General features: G+C 44.1%; 3 protein-coding genes across 3 annotated transcripts; 1 reads left to right on the top strand and 2 right to left on the bottom strand.

The window, feature by feature from the left end:
- Positions 1–1,555: 1,555 nt before the first annotated feature.
- Positions 1,556–5,189, bottom strand: cenpo (centromere protein O). Its single transcript, XM_028962155.1, has 6 exons — positions 4,883–5,189; positions 4,620–4,777; positions 3,873–4,014; positions 3,521–3,789; positions 3,248–3,410; positions 1,556–1,889 (listed from the first exon to the last, which is right to left on the bottom strand). Exons 1-6 carry the CDS (start codon positions 4,989–4,991, stop codon positions 1,780–1,782), a joined length of 951 nt encoding a protein of 316 aa, XP_028817988.1. The 5' UTR covers positions 4,992–5,189; the 3' UTR covers positions 1,556–1,779.
- A 730-nt stretch (positions 5,190–5,919) lies between these two features.
- LOC114769280 (TRPM8 channel-associated factor homolog) lies at positions 5,920–11,858 on the bottom strand. The gene is made up of 9 exons (XM_028962153.1): positions 11,690–11,858; positions 10,163–10,253; positions 8,893–9,528; positions 7,638–8,629; positions 7,465–7,559; positions 7,174–7,387; positions 6,854–7,093; positions 6,420–6,757; positions 5,920–6,315 (listed from the first exon to the last, which is right to left on the bottom strand). The coding sequence occupies exons 3-9, from the start codon at positions 9,504–9,506 to the stop codon at positions 6,073–6,075; spliced, it is 2,736 nt and encodes a 911-aa protein (XP_028817986.1). The 5' UTR covers positions 9,507–9,528; positions 10,163–10,253; positions 11,690–11,858; the 3' UTR covers positions 5,920–6,072.
- On the top strand, positions 11,416–16,120 carry pnkp (polynucleotide kinase 3'-phosphatase). Its single transcript, XM_028962154.1, has 18 exons — positions 11,416–11,535; positions 11,673–11,851; positions 11,986–12,032; positions 12,112–12,369; positions 12,464–12,742; positions 12,923–13,002; positions 13,268–13,325; positions 13,474–13,581; positions 13,668–13,739; positions 13,988–14,036; positions 14,112–14,182; positions 14,267–14,359; positions 14,642–14,738; positions 14,863–14,924; positions 15,028–15,137; positions 15,235–15,322; positions 15,502–15,569; positions 15,784–16,120. The coding sequence occupies exons 2-18, from the start codon at positions 11,731–11,733 to the stop codon at positions 15,902–15,904; spliced, it is 1,782 nt and encodes a 593-aa protein (XP_028817987.1). The 5' UTR covers positions 11,416–11,535; positions 11,673–11,730; the 3' UTR covers positions 15,905–16,120.
- The last annotated feature ends 230 nt before the right edge of the window (positions 16,121–16,350 follow it).

The raw sequence follows: 16,350 nt of genomic DNA, 5'->3' as shown, positions 1-16,350 counted from the left end.
AAATACAGACTCACCCTCCAACTACTGCATCAAGAACGACAATTATTAATGCAGGAGCACCAGCGAATACTCCATGTGAGGCTGTGTCAGCCTGTGGCCACCGTTAACAACGCGATGCGAGAAATATCTGCGAGGAGGATCAAGTCAGCCCCAAGCGGAACCGCCCCTCCTTCCCTCCGGCCACACTTTTCCCGTTCAGCTCCAGCGTTGCGTGGTGCCACGCCCACAGCGGAGCAGGGTTTACTATCCTTCCTGAGGCTGAGGGAAATCACCTCCATCAACAGCATCTGCCAGCGAGAGCTGGCCCATCAGCAGGAGTTCAACAGGGAGGAAAGGGAGCGGCTCAAAGAAATGCAGAGAGAGAGGCTGAGCAGGAAAATACACTCCTTTTTGCAGAACATTGACAATGTTTTCATTTGAGCACATACGTTTGTGTAATTTGTGTGTGTGTGTGTGTGTGTGTGTGTGTGTGTGTGTATATATATATATATATAGTGCTATATATATTTACACACACAGTACAGGCGAAAGGTTTGGACACACCTTCTCATTCAATGTGTTTTCTTTATTTTCATGACCATTTAGATTCTCACTGAAGGCATCAAAACTATGAACGAACACATATGGAGTTATGTACTTAACAAAAAAAGGTGAAATAACTGAAAACATGTTTTATATTCTAGTTTCTTTGCTCTGATTACTGCTTTACTTTGCACACTCTTGGCATTCTCTCGATGAGCTTCAGGAGGTCGTCACCTGAAATGGTTTTCCAACAGTCTTGAAGGAGTTCCCAGAGGTGTTTAGCACTTGTTGACCCCTTTGCCTTCACTCTGCGCTCCAGCTCACCCCAAACCACCTCAATTGGGTTCAGGTCCGGTGACTCTGGAGGCCAGATCCAAACTTTTGGCCTGTATTTATATGTATATATATATTTTTAAATGTATATATATATGTATGTATATATGCAAAGTTGTACAAAGAGCATTAACAAATTCAGATTGACTTATCCATAAATAAAGTCAAGTTGACAAGTTTGATGATGTCATTACACAGCAAAGGAACAGTGTCCTCTCCCTTCATCAATGTCAGCTATGGCCGTGTTTAACGCTAGTAATTTTATTGTACGTTAACACTGTGCTGTTTGGGTGGCCTAGCGTGACTTATTTCCACACATGGCATTTGCGTTTGTCAAGCCCAGTCACTGGGGACGCACGTGACAGTGTATTAATTGGTGCAGGTCCCAAGCCCAGGTAAATGGGGAGGGTTGCGTCCGGTGTAAAACTTTTGCCAGGTCAGTTGCACAGACAGCCAAACTGGCCGATCAGCAGCGATCCCTACAGGAGCAGCCGAATGAAGGAGGACGACGTGGGTCTGTCACCTACTGCCTTTGCTGCCATGCCTCTCATCTCTCATGACTATAATAATTGGTTAAATCAAAGATTGCATGTGAGCAATCAGATTCAGATTGTGTAGTGTACACAAACATGCAAGCCAAGAAAGAAAAAAAAACACACACACAACTTGTCGACTTCTTCTCAAACTCTTAATGCAATAGTTGTACATAATCGTCTATTTTATTATTAAAATATTATTATTCTATAAGTCTTTATTCATTTATTTGATCTATGAACACTGTAACATACAAAACACAATTAAAATAAGAAAGTAGAAAAATAGAGGAAAATCTGCAAAGCATAAGCTCTTTCATACAATGTCTGCATTACAAAAAGCACTCAAGAATCTAGAGTGTCTGAAGTGTCCTCACTGCCATCAGGTCAGTTAGGCAATTACTCCTGTCTTATTCATGATCTCGAGGGCTTTGTGAACAGGCTGGTCCAGTAAAAGAGTCTTGCTTTTCTTCCACTGTGGTGAGTTTGGCAGAGCGTCATCTGCAGAGTCGAAGTGAAGAGTTAGTGGCACAGCTGTGGCATATCAGAAATAGCACTGAACTTACAGAAATGAACAAGTATCTTAAACATGACAAACACACTACCCCATCCCCAGGCTTTTTGTAGATGTGTAATTATTTCCATCAGCCAGAAATAATTTAGTTCACTGCTTAAAAAAGGGAGGAGCCCATGGTGATGATTGACAGCGGTCATTCACCCTACTCGATTACTCTGTATGACTTAACCCGCCTCACATCCATAAGTTACATGTGCAAAATAAAGCGTTTCCAGATAGTGTTTCAGCCCAAAAAGGCACCAAAATATATAAATATAAAATAAAATATCTATTAACAGCGTAACTATTTACAGTACTTGCTGTGACTACTTCAAGGTCCCCTGACAATTTTTTTAAATTTTATATCAGTCGTAGTGTTCCCCTAATACTGTATTTGAAGTCTCTTTCTGAAATTCAGCCGTGGTGCAGAATTACAGGCAATTTGAGTCCCACAATGATATTTTCCCAGGATGTCTGTAGCTTTAAATGATAATGAGGAGGAGAGAGGCGGGATGAGGAGGACAGCGGCCTATAGAAGTGAGGGGGCATTTGCGGAAATGACGTCATCAACACCATTCATCAACCACAATGGGGCAGTGGTGGCCTAGCGGTGGCCTAGCGGTTAAGGAAGCGGCCCCGTAATCTGAAGGTTGCCGATTCAAATCCCGATCCACTGAGGTCCCACTGAGGTGCCACTGAGCAAAGCACCGTCCCCACACACGGCTCCCCGGGCGACTGTCATGGCTGCCCACTGCTCACTCAGGGTGATGGGTAAAATGCAGAGGACAAATTTCACTGTGTGCACCGTGTGCTGTGCTGCTGTGTATCACATGTGACAATCACTTCACTTTTACAATGTTTGGTGGGGACAGGACATCGTGTAACCTTTCAAATACAAACAATTTCCCGGTCCAACCATCTGAGCTGCCACTCTCTGAACTCTTTACACCTATCGCTATGTCTAGCCACTGCAGGACCATAGACAGGCCAGGGGAACTCACATTAATGTTAAATAATCTCACAAACTGAAATGTTCATGTCAGGGGACATTTTAACATGTTTGGGTACAGAACTGGGTTCCTCAATTTCTTTTCTCGACAAGCAATTTTTGGGCAACACTGCACACAATGTCCCTGCCCACAGTTTTCCTCCTCCATTTACCTCAGTTTTCTTTGCTTGTGAAACTACTTACTAGGGTATCTGTATGTTTTTAATTTAAAAAATCTGATTCCGGAACTAATCAATCGTACATTTTATAAATGCCCATAACATGTTATGTCTTAAAAAGCCGGAAGAAGATCACCTTCACTTTCGACTGTGACCTGCGTTGGGAGCTCAGATGTGAGGTCCCTGTACAGAAGCGTGACCAGGGTCTCCGGATCCTGTTGTTTTGGCCCACGGCACAGCAGCACCAAAACAGAGCACAGCTGATTACTCTCCAGTACATCTACTGACTTAATTTGATCCTGCAAACATAGAAGATTTTCAGAGAAAATTATACTGAGAATGGACATTTTGGCACACGTATCTTAAGCTACTTTGAGCCAGTACATCCCTGCTGAAAATGGAGTGATACCTTGACCAGGACGATCTGCTGTTGCCGGCTCGTCAGGGCATTAAGGTGCAGGCTGAGGCTGTGCAGAAAGGCAGGCAGGTTGGTCTGCAGGTTCTGCTGCACCAGGGTGTCCAGGGGCATACTGGGAGGGACGTCATGGCGGACGACCTGCACGGTCCGAGTCAAGTCCAGCTCTAGGTGGTAAGTGGTGCAGTAGGTGCCTTCATACGCCGTGTGCAGCGAAACACAGAACCTCTTGCCTGGCTGAGTCTCTATGAGGTCATAGCCTCCTGAGATCAGAGGAAAGAATTATAAATACAGCAATAAAAGGGGGTAAAAAAAAAAAAAAAAGAAAAAGCAAAGGGGTTGTTACCTATCAGGTGGTGAGCTTTCAAAAGTTTTTTCAGCTCTGTCTGTTTAGCGGTCAGTAAGGCAGCTCTAATTTCAGAGTTTTCACCAGTTCTGTAATCTTCCTCATCCAAAAAATCTCCTTTGTCGATGCTATGTCGGAGCTCCTGAAGAAAAAATGGGATTATATAAATATTCTAATCATCCTGATATTGCAACCGGGTAAGGAAATGGACCTGTAATCGGAAGTTTGCCTTTAATGGCTGCCCACTGCTCACCAGGGGTGATGGGACCACATTTCAATGTGTGTGTTCTGGTGTGTCACAAGTGATCACTTTCACTATGCATTATATTGTCCAGATAAACACTCAACAAGGTGTGATTGATAAGTTATTAAAATGCACAGTGATTATTTTGTAATATTGGTGTCTGGCAGCGGCCGGGATACATTAGGCAGCAAGTGACCGTTTTATGGACACAAAAAAAATATATGAAGTTCTGAACGGGTCAAATTTTGATGTGTTTCGACACGACTCGTGTCCTAACAAAAAGGGGGGGGGGGATACTAACAGGCTAACAGACAAAAGTGGCGTTGTGCTGATTGCTTGGGTGCTTGGTTGTGGTTTTTTTTTTTATGTTTTACAGTTTATATTCGAGGAATGCTTTAGCAGCGTTTGTACATGACGCCTGCAGAAAGAAAAAAACAACCCAACTTGCACCCGGTCTGACAAAAGTGGACTGCGTTTATTTAGAAAGCATTCCGTCTGAGTACCCTGGTTCTGTCTGCCTGGACTCTGAGCTCGTCCCTCCGGGCACGGAGGGTGTGGATGACGGCCTTCAAGTCGTCCACTCGGTCATTCTGCGCCGGATCTTCCTGCGGGATTAATCCCAGGGCCCCCCTCTCCAGCAGATGCAGATGGCTAAACACACCTGATCGAGAAACACGACAAAGTTAAAAACGAAACTAAAAGAGTTCGCTGTCGGCGCTCTAGGACGAAGCGATATTAAAGCGGGAATTTTGCACGCACGACACACCTTGTGTTCTCGCCGCGTCCATATCGCGCCCCGGTCTGCTAATGCTAATGCTACCACCAGTGCTAACGCCGCGCACAAAGCCGGGAAAACGTTCCGACAACGTCATCATGAGGGAGGAGGCGAGAGGGGAAACGTGCCTTTCCCTCGTTATTTTAGGTTGTGCGCTAAAAAAAAACTTCAAAGTGCAATTTAAGATGCTTTACAGTGTCGTGTTTGTTATTCAGTTCGTATAATCATTTCTTTGTCTGTTCTTATTGAACGTTAAAACACAATTATCCTAAATAAATAAAAAAAAACAGACTAGATGTTAATAATCGATTTATATAGGAATTCTGGACTCTAAAAGGAGGGCCGGTGTTTGATGAGAACACTATTTCCCGAACTTGTTTGTTCGGTACTATCGCGAGATCTGCCATAACTAAATAACATCGTTGTTTCTACAGACTTTATAATAAGTACGAAATAAATAAAACATAAAACTGTTTTTATAGGGACCAGGCTTCATTTGTTGAATTTAGAGGCCAATCTTATACTAATTAAGAAACCTTCAGTTTAACTAGCATAAATAATCACATGGGAAATATTTATCTTGTTGTGTGTAATCTTGTTCTGGGGTATGATTTGGAGTGAAGCATGTGCAAGGTGTTAGTCCTGATGGGTCATTCTACGCTTATTCGGGTATCACATTACGCAAAGACTGTTTTGCAAAATAATAATGAAAAGAAAAATACATTTGCATTTTAAGTGGTTAATGTTCACCAAAGAAACAGCAAACAAAAATGCATGTTGAGGGGATGAGGGGAAAGACGTTAAATGTTTACATTGGTTGAATAGGTGAAATGTGTGGTGGTTGGAAGGCTGAAAGTGCAACCCCTGTTGCTCTGTAAAATGAACTGGCTTCAATAGGACAATGGAGGGATGAAAAGAAGGAGTGGAGAATAGGAGGATGAATAGAAAGAGATTAAATAAGCAAACAAAAATATATATATAAAAAATTAACATAACAACCATTGCTAAAGTCATCACACATTCACCACTTACGCCTTACACCTCTTAATTTATTAAGCAATCACCAGTTATTATTGAAAACAAATGTATGATATACAGTTTGTAAAATCTAAACATTACACAAACTTGACTTTCTTTACATTATGTGTGTGAAAATGAAAATATAACATGGATAATGATCTTTAAGCAAACTGTGCCATGGGATGATCGCTCCATTCAGGTAGATCGGAGAGCCTCCCCTCAACTGCAGAATCGATGGGCCATCCCCAGGCCTTGAAGAAGCCAGCAAGGTTTCTGCCGACAACTCTGGAGAAGGTCTCCGCGTACACATTCATCTTCCCACTGTTGTCCTGGGGCACACCCTGCATTTGGTGGTAGGTAGAAAATACCTTCTTGAAGGCATCCCAGCCAAACTGATCTTGGAGCTAAAACAGAGAGATGTGTGTGAATTAGTCTTAAAAGGCCTCAGTTCTTCCAGTAATCAAATGAGCAAGTAAAATGATTTAATTAAAAATGTAGATTCCCGCACCTGCATGTATGTCTCCAGTGCCGTCCACATGTCCCACTGTTCCAGTCTTCGCCCTCCCATGGCGTACTGCTGGGCACGAGCAGATCGGTATTGGAGCGACATATTCTCATGGGCTCTTGCCCGGTCCAGCCCGAGAACCGTCTCGTGCACATACACAGACCACAGGTTGCACGTGCACTCTGTGGTGTGAGGAGGAAACTCCCAGACACCACGCTGCTGGTTGTGACCCAACTCATGAATGGCCCCCCAAAGTCCTGTGGCTCTTATTCCAGCGTGGTCCACCAGGCCTGGAGCAGAGCAGGACTGCATCATGATTGGGTAGCCAGCATGCATGAAGCCTTTAGAGGAAAAAAGGTCACAATTAGATCATGCTGACATTACATTATTTGTCAAGATAATTTTGAGTTTGTAGTAAAATGGGGGAAAAGGGATACCATAAGAGATTTGTACATCAGCCACAAAACGCTCCTTGCGTGGAAATTTGGCAGGTATGGCGGCGAGGTCAGCTACCGCCCTCATGATGTCGTCCCAGAGCCTGGCCACTTCATCTGGTCGATCAAGACCTCGGATCACCTCAGACTGAACGGTGATAATGATGTTCTCAAACTCCAACTCAGCCCAGGGCGCAGGTGCATTGCGGATGCTGCTCACCCATTCCTGTACACCGGTCTTCCCTGAAGGCCAAGATAAAATCAGGTCATAATGCACAAGATATTTTTACAGTTCCTTCATTTATTTATATATATGTGTTTACCAGAATTATAGTATGGCGCTTGGACAGCTGATTGTACCACAATATCCACCCCATCCACGCGGGTTGTGGGCGGTGCTATCAGGTAGATGAGTCCTCCCCATAGGTTCCAAACTTCAACCATTTCTTTGTCCACAGGGTAGCGCTCATGCACCACAGGTGCTCGCTTTAGCTCATTTAAATGGCCAATGTGGTCAGTTTGGCAGCCAATTTGAATCTAGGAACAAAATGTCCAGTCATGCACCAGTCATGTGCACGTACACTTAAAATAAGTAAATACAATAGATGTGGTACCTTCCAACCTTTCCCCACAATTTGTGGTGGCAACGCCACATATGTTCTCATTCCCGGGGAGAGATACAGTCCAGTGCTAATCCATTCCTCAGCACCTTGAAGAATGGACAGAAACATTCACCATATGGTCATCTGTGTCTGCTATGCTCATTATGAAGAGGCTAGTGATTAACCTGCGGTGTTGGCACTGATGCAGATCCTGGCATTGGCAACAGTTGGCAAGGCTGGGCACTCCTTGATAATGTAGGGTACAAGTGCATTGGGGTCAGGGCACACCTTGTACACCTCAGTTCCGATGTTGAGAAGCAGATGGTCCTTGGCACTGGTGATGGGATTTGAGTTGCAGACCTGGGGAACACCTGCCTCCTTCAGAACATCGACGAGCGCTGACACCATAGAGGTGTAAATGCCACAGTCGTGGTTTCGCATGCTAAGATATTGAACGCAGTCATTCCCGAGTTTCTTCAGACACCCCTCCTCCTGGTTAGTCAGCATTTCGCCCTGAGTCACGTGACTGATAAACCGCTGCAACAGGCCCCTGAAGTGGTAGAGTTCTGAGCATACCTGCTCTAGGTCAGGTGCCTTGTACAACCCTGAGCTCAGCGTGTTCCCCAAGATGCTCAGGCCCATCTTATTGAGGATGCGGTTGCCTGCATATTCAGTCATTACGTTGTGGCCATAGTTGGACTGGGCCCAATACCAGGCATGGCCCCCAATCAGGAGACCTTTACCTTCAGCTACAAATTCCTGGATTTCATCACGCTGGGCATCGCTGTATGAGGTGCAAACATAGACACTGAGATCATTGCGTAAGCCTGCCATCTCACATTTTAGTCCAGACTTGCTTAGTATTGAGTTGACGCCGTTAAGATGGGGCATAATGCCCACAGTGCCATTGCGTCCCTCATCCAGCCACTTTACAGCATTGATCAGGAAAGGCGATAAAGACTCACGACCCATATAGCCTTCATGGGTGATCACAATCACCCGACCTTGCCCATAAAAGGCTCCAGCAATAAATGCCTGTCCATCAGGAGTTGAGGCAATAGGGAAGGCTAAGGGCCCATGGACAAGGACCTCCGATGGTATAGCCCCACCCTGGATGTCAAATTCTGATACACCTTTAAGCAGGAACTCCAGGTCGTCCTTGAAATTTTGAGCAATCCTGCGTTTAAGAAAGAAGGATGTCATTTGATATATTTGTTAATAACATTACAATCACACTAAAGTGCATGTACTACAGTGTAATGTACATATAATGTCAAAATTAGATTGCAAAACTATACAAACATTATACAGTGGTGGTAAATGAAATCTATTCTTATTCACTATGTGTCAAGGATGGAACTGCTAAATTGTATATGAAGTAGATCCCAAACTCACTTAGTTCAATTGATCAATGTGTAACATGAATTGCATAGTACTTACGACACAGCTAACCAGCTAGAAGGGATCTGAGGGGGCACAGGGAACACGCCAAGCTCTCCACGATGCTCTGAGAAATAGATTCCGGCCACACTGCACACTTTGTTGCCAGGAAAGCCTAGCAGCGTGTTCTCCTGAGGGTGCTCCTCCGCCCAACTCCAAGCCTGGCCAGCAACAAGCAACCCACCCCCTGCCTTGAGGAAATTCACCAGATCCTTGGCATCTGGGCCTATGCTGTATGCATCGGTTACGTAGACACCGAGGTCATTTCTGAAGGCGCACACTTCTGGTTTAATTTTAGCATTCAATTTTAGAGTACTTATAACAGATTTGCAGCTTTCGTGGAGGCCTGCGGTGGCTCTGTCTGAAGGCATTAGCCAGGCCAGGGCATTCTCCACAACACCAGGAAAACAGGCAAGATGCTGCTCATGGCCCAGAACCACAATACGTCCTTGACCATAGCTGGAGGCTGCCATCAAGACTTGGCCACGAGGGTTCATGGCAAGTGGAAAGGCGTGCGATCCCGTTAATACCATGTCGCTTGGAATAAATTGTCCACGGAAATCAAGTTCCTGCACACCACGCATGAGAGCACAGTAAGCCTCTTCCCTTGCCATTCTGGATATGATGGTGCTTGATCTTGGAGGCAACAACAAAAAGTGATTGTCATTGTCTATGTCAAAAAAAATATGGATTAAGAAAACATGTCAAAGTAGTAAACCTGGAGGTGTGGAAGAACAGTAAATACAGGCTCTGCAGTGGAAATACAATCATGTGCCATGCCAAATGAGTGGTCACGCCCTCAGCTCATCTGCTCTGTCTCTCTTCACCTGCATTACCCAGCACCACCACTGTATTTAGTTCATTCTTGTACACGTGAATGTGTCAAGCTGTCATACTGCTGTCAAACCTGTCAGTTGGGGGGTCCCGACCCCTTCTGGGGTCTCACCCCCCTTTTTGGTTGTTGGTTTATTAATTCATTCCTTTGTTGACAACACTTGCACTTTAGTTCTCCGTCCCCCCTTGTGACAAAAGTGTTGCTTTATGGAAAGTGAAACCAAATATAAGCACAGCATAATAAGTGAAAATGTATGAACATTATCACTTAATAGAACATAATTAGGTCGCCCTTACTTCAGACTGTACTAGTAAATTTCGATTCCTAATCACAAGAGGTAATTTAATACAGCGAAGGTTTTTTTCTTGTTGATTCACCTTTAAGAATATGACATGGCTATTAATCTGCGGACATGTTAAAAGAATCCATACTGACCAGACAGCTTTCGTGGTTAAATAGTCTTCTCAGAGCCGGCGTGACTCCTGGAGCAAGTGACAGCGTGTCACTGAAAGAGGAGCCGGAGCACCTGAAAATGTGCAAAGGTGTGTCTCAGAGCCTAATAAATAGACGCCCATCAACAGTCAACACAGACACGCCTTTGAAGTTATTCCAATAGAATGTTCAGCCCAGTCAATAACACGTTTTTTTTCAATAACAACAGCATTGTTACCAGAATTATCACATGAATGGGTGTCATAACAATGATAGTTGGGTAATGGTGACCTAGTGGGTGACCAGGGAGTCACCTGAGTACACCCAAGTTGTTCCAGAGACTGAAATAATGTGAATACATGTACCTGGCAATATCTTTGGAGCTTTGGAGTTATACTTTTAGAGAACAAAAAAAATTTTTTGTTACATATGTAAAGTAAAAATCCTACAGTCTACTTGCATGTAGTTAAAGCCCCCAAGCTCCACATGTGTTCATTCAATAGTTTTGATGCCTTCAGAGAGAATCTACCAATGTAAATGGTCATGAAAATAAAGAAAACACATTGAATGAGAAGGTGTGTCCAAACTTTTGGCCTGTACTGTATGTAGCTGAAAACATTTACGCCCTCATCCAGAGCAACTTACAACCAGTAGTTACAGGGACAGTCCCCCTGGAGCAACTTAGGGTTAAGTGTCTTGCTCAGGGACACAATGGTAGTAAGTGGTAGTAAGATTTGAACCTGGGTCTTCTGGTTCATAGGCAAGTCTGTTACCCTCTAGGCTACAACATTGACAATGAAACTCACTTGGGGGCAGTGGTGGCCTAGCGGTTAAGGAAGCGGCCCTGTAATCAGAAGGTTGCCGGTTCGTATGCCGATCCGCCAAGGTGCCACTGAGGTGCCACTGAGCAAAGCACCATCCCCACACACTGCTCCCCGGGCGCTGGTCATGGCTGCCCACTGCTCACCAAGGGTGATGGGTTAAATGCAGAGGACAAATTTCCCTGTGTGCACCGTTTGCTGTGTATCACATGTGACAATCACTTCACTTTACTAACTAACTATGTGACTTTCACTTCACTTTCACTTGACTTTTTGGTATTTTGGTATTGTTACATCAAGGACATGACAAGGCTGGGTAAATATAAGGCATTACCTACCCACTTATCGAACAACAAAAAAAATGGTTCTGTCTAAACGCCTAGCTGTATTTCCGCGTACTGTCCTACCCTCCACGGCAGCGACGGGTCTGTGCGTGTTTCGGACGGTCCAGCGCGGAACCATGTGTGAGGTCTGACGTTTCCCGTCGGAACTGTTTTAGTGAAGCGCTTCCAGAGAGACACAAAAAGCTTTGTATAACAGGACTAAAGAAGTGCGGTAAGCGACTAAACAAGCCAAAATCATACACTGTAGCTGTGAACATGAATGAAGTAAAAAAAAAAAAAGTGAATTTGCCACATCGGCGGCTCTCCCTGTGAAGTTGAATTTTCATTTTAATTCCGAATGGCGCTCAGGCAGCGTCGCAGCTCACCCAGGAACCGTGTGCGGAGGGTCCGAGTCACCGCCTCCGGGATGCAGTGCGAGCTGAGAGGCGGGTCGGGTGCGCGGCTGCCGCTGGCCAGCGGACGGGCCCTGATTGTCGGCCGCGGCCCGGAGACGGGGATCACGGATAAGAAGTGTTCCCGGAACCAGGGTGGGTGACCCTGCGGTTTCTAAATCACACGCCTTGTCACATTCGTCACCTTTTACATTTTATATTGACACAAAAAATGTACCAAATATAAGACCTGAAGCATGAAATGTTTTTTTTTTCTTCTCTCTTTCAAGTCAAATTGGTTGCTAACTACGCAAACCAGGAAGTGATCGTAACTCAGGTACCTTCTGCACTCCCGTCTGTTCAGTTTAAGAGGTTGGTCAGTAATCTTTGGTTGAAGGCCTGTGTCTGATTCTCAGTTGGGCGCCAACCCTTCCTCGCTGGACGCGGAGGCCCTGGGTCGTGGGCAGTCCGGCATTCTGACTGAAAGTGGCACGCTGCACCTGGTGAACCAGAGCTACCCCTTTACGGTGCATTTCACCGGCCGCCCCGCCGGGACGCCTTCCGCTGCATCGCAAAAGGGGCTAAAGAGCAAAAGTATGGATAATGGCGAGATGGGAAGGAAAGCCGTCCCCAAGCGCAGCATCCATGAATTTTTTGCAGGTTCTCCCAAAAAGGTATATTTGTTGTCTTTGAAGGAAATATTGATTGTTGGTTTTGGTCTTAAGTTAAATAGTTGCACAAGTTTTGCTTTGTTATGTTTATCACCAGGCATTAAAAAGACGACACAGCTCAGATGAAGATGACTTGGAGAAGAAACGTGGGCGAGCTGAAATGCCTCTGAATAATAATGATGATGAGGAATGTGAAAGAACCGCAGCTGAGAAGCTCAGGCAGCTGCAGAAATTCGCCGAGAGAGCCAGTGTGTCCAAGGGGTGGGCGCCAGAGAATGCAGCCCCGCCTGAAACCTCAGGCTCTTCTCAGAACCTTTGGCAGCAGATTGGGAACCTCTTGCTGTACACGGCTGCAGGAGTCCGAGGATGTTCGAAGGTGAGCCTGTCGGACGCACAGAGATTGGCGCTTGCACTGTAGCCGTGTTCTGTGGGCGTTTGTGAATACGGCCCTTTAGTGATTTGTGCAATAATTTTGTAGTGTTGTTGGTCACCTGCAACGCCTAAGTGATGTTACTAATCCCATTTCTCACTGAACTTGCTTGACCGCCTCAACCAGGTTGCTGGATTTGACATTGACGGCTGCATCATCACCACTAAGTCGGGCAAAGTGTTTCCCACAAGTCCAGACGACTGGAGGTGAATCTGTCCTGTCCCGTTTCTGTCTTTTTGAAAAAAAAGCCATGAGGATTAAAGCCAAAACTCCACCCAAACCAATTACAAATTCGTTAGGTGTTCCCTGCAGCTTTTGTGTGCGCATCGTTTATTACTTGCTTGTTCGCACCTTGTAAGAGGTGTGGGTTGGCAACAATTTTGAAGAGCATGAACCGTCAAATACCTCCGACATGATATCACCCGTGAATAACCTTCGTCATTAATATACAACCTGTCCCTTTTCTTGCAGAATTCTTTACCCAGAAATTCAGCCCAGACTTGCCAGTCTGTTAAAGAAAGGGTATAAGGTACATCCGTTATGCACAGTCGTTTTAATAACCACGTAACCATGCAAACAGAAAGTGTTTGTAATTGGTAATGAGCTTTAATGAATGGTAGAGAGAAACCAGTTCTCCTTCCGCTAACAGGTTGCTTGCTTGGTGTCTCTTCTTTCAGGTGGTGTTTTTCACCAATCAGATGGGGATATCCCGAGGCAAGCTTAGGCCAGAAGTTTTCAAGTCTAAAGTTGAAGATATTCTTCAAACCTTACAGCTGCCTGTGCAGGTTAAAGCTGCAATGAAGTTCTCCATTCAAATACACTTTTAGTCTTAATTCAGATTGTGTGACTTCTTCATTTCTTATTTGTTTAGGTATTTGTAGCGACTGGTCCGGGAATTTACAGGAAACCAGTGATCGGGATGTGGCAGCATTTGTGTGAGAAGGTACAATTCATTCGTTGTTAATAGTAATAATAATAATTGGAAATAAAACATCTCTGTTAATTCAGGCTAAGGCATCCATATAAGTGAGTGTTGTGTAACAATCATTTATTTGCAATATTCTAATTAAAGTAACGCCAAAGTGATCACATTGCAAAAGTACTTTCCTCCCGGAATACGAAATAGGGAGGTTTTGTGTTCTAACCAAACGTCCTCTGCAAATTGAAACGCCTGATCATTTTTTTCTGAAGGCAAATGCTGGAGTCACGGTGGACCAATCAGAGAGCTTTTATGTTGGAGGTGAGACAGGAATATTACAATATATATTACATTAATTAAATTCATGCTGCTTCACGTGTGGCTTTTGTTCCTCAGATGCAGCAGGTCGTCCGGTGAACTGGGCCCCAGGGAAAAAGAAGAAAGACTTTTCCTGCAGCGACAGACTTGTGAGAGAGTGTTTTATCGTCTGATTTACTATGGAGAGATAGTTCACATATTTATCTTTCTGCCTCCATATCTGTGTCCATCAGTTTGCTTTGAATCTGGGGCTGCAGTTCCACACACCGGAAGAGTTCTTCCTTGGATGGAAGAAGGCTCCTTTCAGTTTACCTACATTTGATCCAGTAAGAGTTATTATAATTATAATGTCTGTGTAGTTTGGATGCTGTGTAAAATAGAAATCAAAACAGAATGCAGGGGTTTGGCAAATATATCTTTTTGATTACAGGGAACTTTAGATTCAGAAATTCAGATCAGTAGTGTAGTGTTTTTCGGCAAACCCACCATCAGCAAATGACTTTTTTTTTTTTTTTTTTCTTTACTCATCAATATGGATTCTGGCAAGTTCCTGGTGTTTATTTTAGACCTTGAATGTGTTCTTCTTAACCCTGAATACTCCATTTCAGAGGAAGTTGGACTCTATGGCTCGTCTCTGTGACCCTCCCACTGCCTCTCTTACCTCAACCAGTCAGGAAATTATTGTCGCTGTGGGTTTCCCTGGATGTGAGTTTTTCAAAAATCGTGTTTCTGTTTAATTATCTCAGAGATTTAGATATATGTATCTATATCTGTTGTATTAATACATATCTTTATGATTCATGTTTGATTAATGTTTATTTATACTCAGCTGGGAAGTCAACCTTTTTTCAAACACACATCGTCCCAAAGGGATACGAGTATGTCAACAGGGTGAGTTCAATTTGTGATGAAGAAGAAAAGTATATTTGGAGAGGTGTGGCCTAGCGGGTAAGGAAGCAAACTCAAATTCAAATCCTGGTGCTTGTTTTCCTAGGATACTCTGGGTTCCTGGCAGAACTGTGTGAAGGCTTGTGAGAGAGGTCTGAAGGAGGGCCGCAGTATTGCTGTCGACAACACCAACCCTGACCCAGAGTCTCGCAAACGGTATTGGCGACAGATAGTCGACCAATCTTGGCTTCATGATGCCAATTAATTAATCATGCAGCACTTTTTGCTCAACATGTGTTGAATTGTGTTGTAGGTACATAGACATCAGCAAAAGTGCTGGCGTTCCATGCCGCTGCTTCAATTTCATGGCTTCCATGGAACTGGCAAAACACAACAATAGAGTAAGCATCTGCTCTGTCACAAATTTACATTTGTAACTCCTATATTCTTCTGTAATCGAAGAAATGAGACACGCCCATAGCCGTTTGCATTGGTGTTTTGTAAAATATCAAAATTATTAACAAAATAATTGATTGATCCTGAATCTTTAGCCTAATCATTCTGCTGTTCCTAATCCCAGTTTCGTGAGATGGCTCCATCAAACGCAAAGCACGTTCCTGTCAATGACATGATCTTCCATAGTTACAAGTGAGTAAACCACTGCAATTTGATTATATAGTCAGTACATATAAGCATTCTATGTTACCAGTGACTGGAACATTTCAATGATTCCAAAGATCAAGCTATTTTGTCCCCAAGCAACACGCGTAAGACAGTTTTGCTCCAGGGGGACCGGACGTTATTGTTGCAATGTAAATGTTACGCTTGTTCGTTTTGTCTCTTTTTCTCTCTCGCTAAACAGGAACAAATTTGTGACGCCCACCCTCTCTGAAGGCTTCTCTGAAATCCTGCAGATTCACTTTGTCCCCAACTTTGCCGACAGCCAGTTGGAAGCTCTATACAGGCAGTTCTCCGAAGGCTGATTGGTCCGGGAGAGCGTACTGGGCACTGATATCTGCTTGAGTTCCTCACACCAAATACACTAAAAGTCTCCACCACTAGAGGGCACTTTGTGAGCTAGTGATGAGCCGAGAATGATTCCGAATAGGAAAAAAAATTTTTCTTTACAGAATCTATATTTCAAGCCTGCTGCTTTTAATTTGCTGCTGTTAAATAAAAACTGTAATAGTTTGTAAAAACTTGTTCGTTTTTCTCATACTTGACTTTTAGAGGGTTTGCAATGCTGGTGCAATGCCGTTATAATTGGAATCACAACAGAAGATTTCGCAAGAATCATGCTTTCACTGAATTAGATGGATGTGGACCCAGGATAGGATGGAGACCCAGCAGGCACCCCAGTTTCTAAATAATAAAACGGGCCGACGTACCATGGTGATTGAGTTTTATTTATTGCTGCTGCACCAAATAA

The sequence above is a fragment of the Denticeps clupeoides genome, chromosome 19, assembly GCF_900700375.1.
Source record: "Denticeps clupeoides chromosome 19, fDenClu1.1, whole genome shotgun sequence".
NCBI lineage: Eukaryota > Metazoa > Chordata > Actinopteri > Clupeiformes > Denticipitidae > Denticeps > Denticeps clupeoides.
The sequence above is the reverse complement of the archived record's forward strand: the minus strand, read 5'-3'. Positions and strand labels throughout refer to the sequence as shown.

Excerpts from the sequence above, each read along its gene's own strand:
- cenpo (XM_028962155.1), bottom strand. The coding sequence starts at position 4,991 with ATGATGACGTTGTCGGAACGTTTTCCCGGCTTTGTGCGCGGCGTTAGC. Across the intron at positions 3,411-3,520 it reads AGCAGATCGTCCTGGTCAAG|GATCAAATTAAGTCAGTAGA; the intron begins GTATCACTCCAT and ends CTATGTTTGCAG. Across the intron at positions 1,890-3,247 it reads GGTCACAGTCGAAAGTGAAG|ATGACGCTCTGCCAAACTCA; the intron begins GTGATCTTCTTC and ends TCGACTCTGCAG.
- LOC114769280 (XM_028962153.1), bottom strand. The coding sequence starts at position 9,506 with ATGGCAAGGGAAGAGGCTTACTGTGCTCTCATGCGTGGTGTGCAGGAA. Across the intron at positions 7,094-7,173 it reads AGCGCCATACTATAATTCTG|GGAAGACCGGTGTACAGGAA; the intron begins GTAAACACATAT and ends CTTGGCCTTCAG. Across the intron at positions 6,316-6,419 it reads CACTGGAGACATACATGCAG|CTCCAAGATCAGTTTGGCTG; the intron begins GTGCGGGAATCT and ends TCTCTGTTTTAG.
- pnkp (XM_028962154.1), top strand. The coding sequence starts at position 11,731 with ATGCAGTGCGAGCTGAGAGGCGGGTCGGGTGCGCGGCTGCCGCTGGCC. Across the intron at positions 14,037-14,111 it reads AGAGAGCTTTTATGTTGGAG|ATGCAGCAGGTCGTCCGGTG; the intron begins GTGAGACAGGAA and ends TTTGTTCCTCAG. Across the intron at positions 14,183-14,266 it reads TTTCCTGCAGCGACAGACTT|TTTGCTTTGAATCTGGGGCT; the intron begins GTGAGAGAGTGT and ends TGTGTCCATCAG.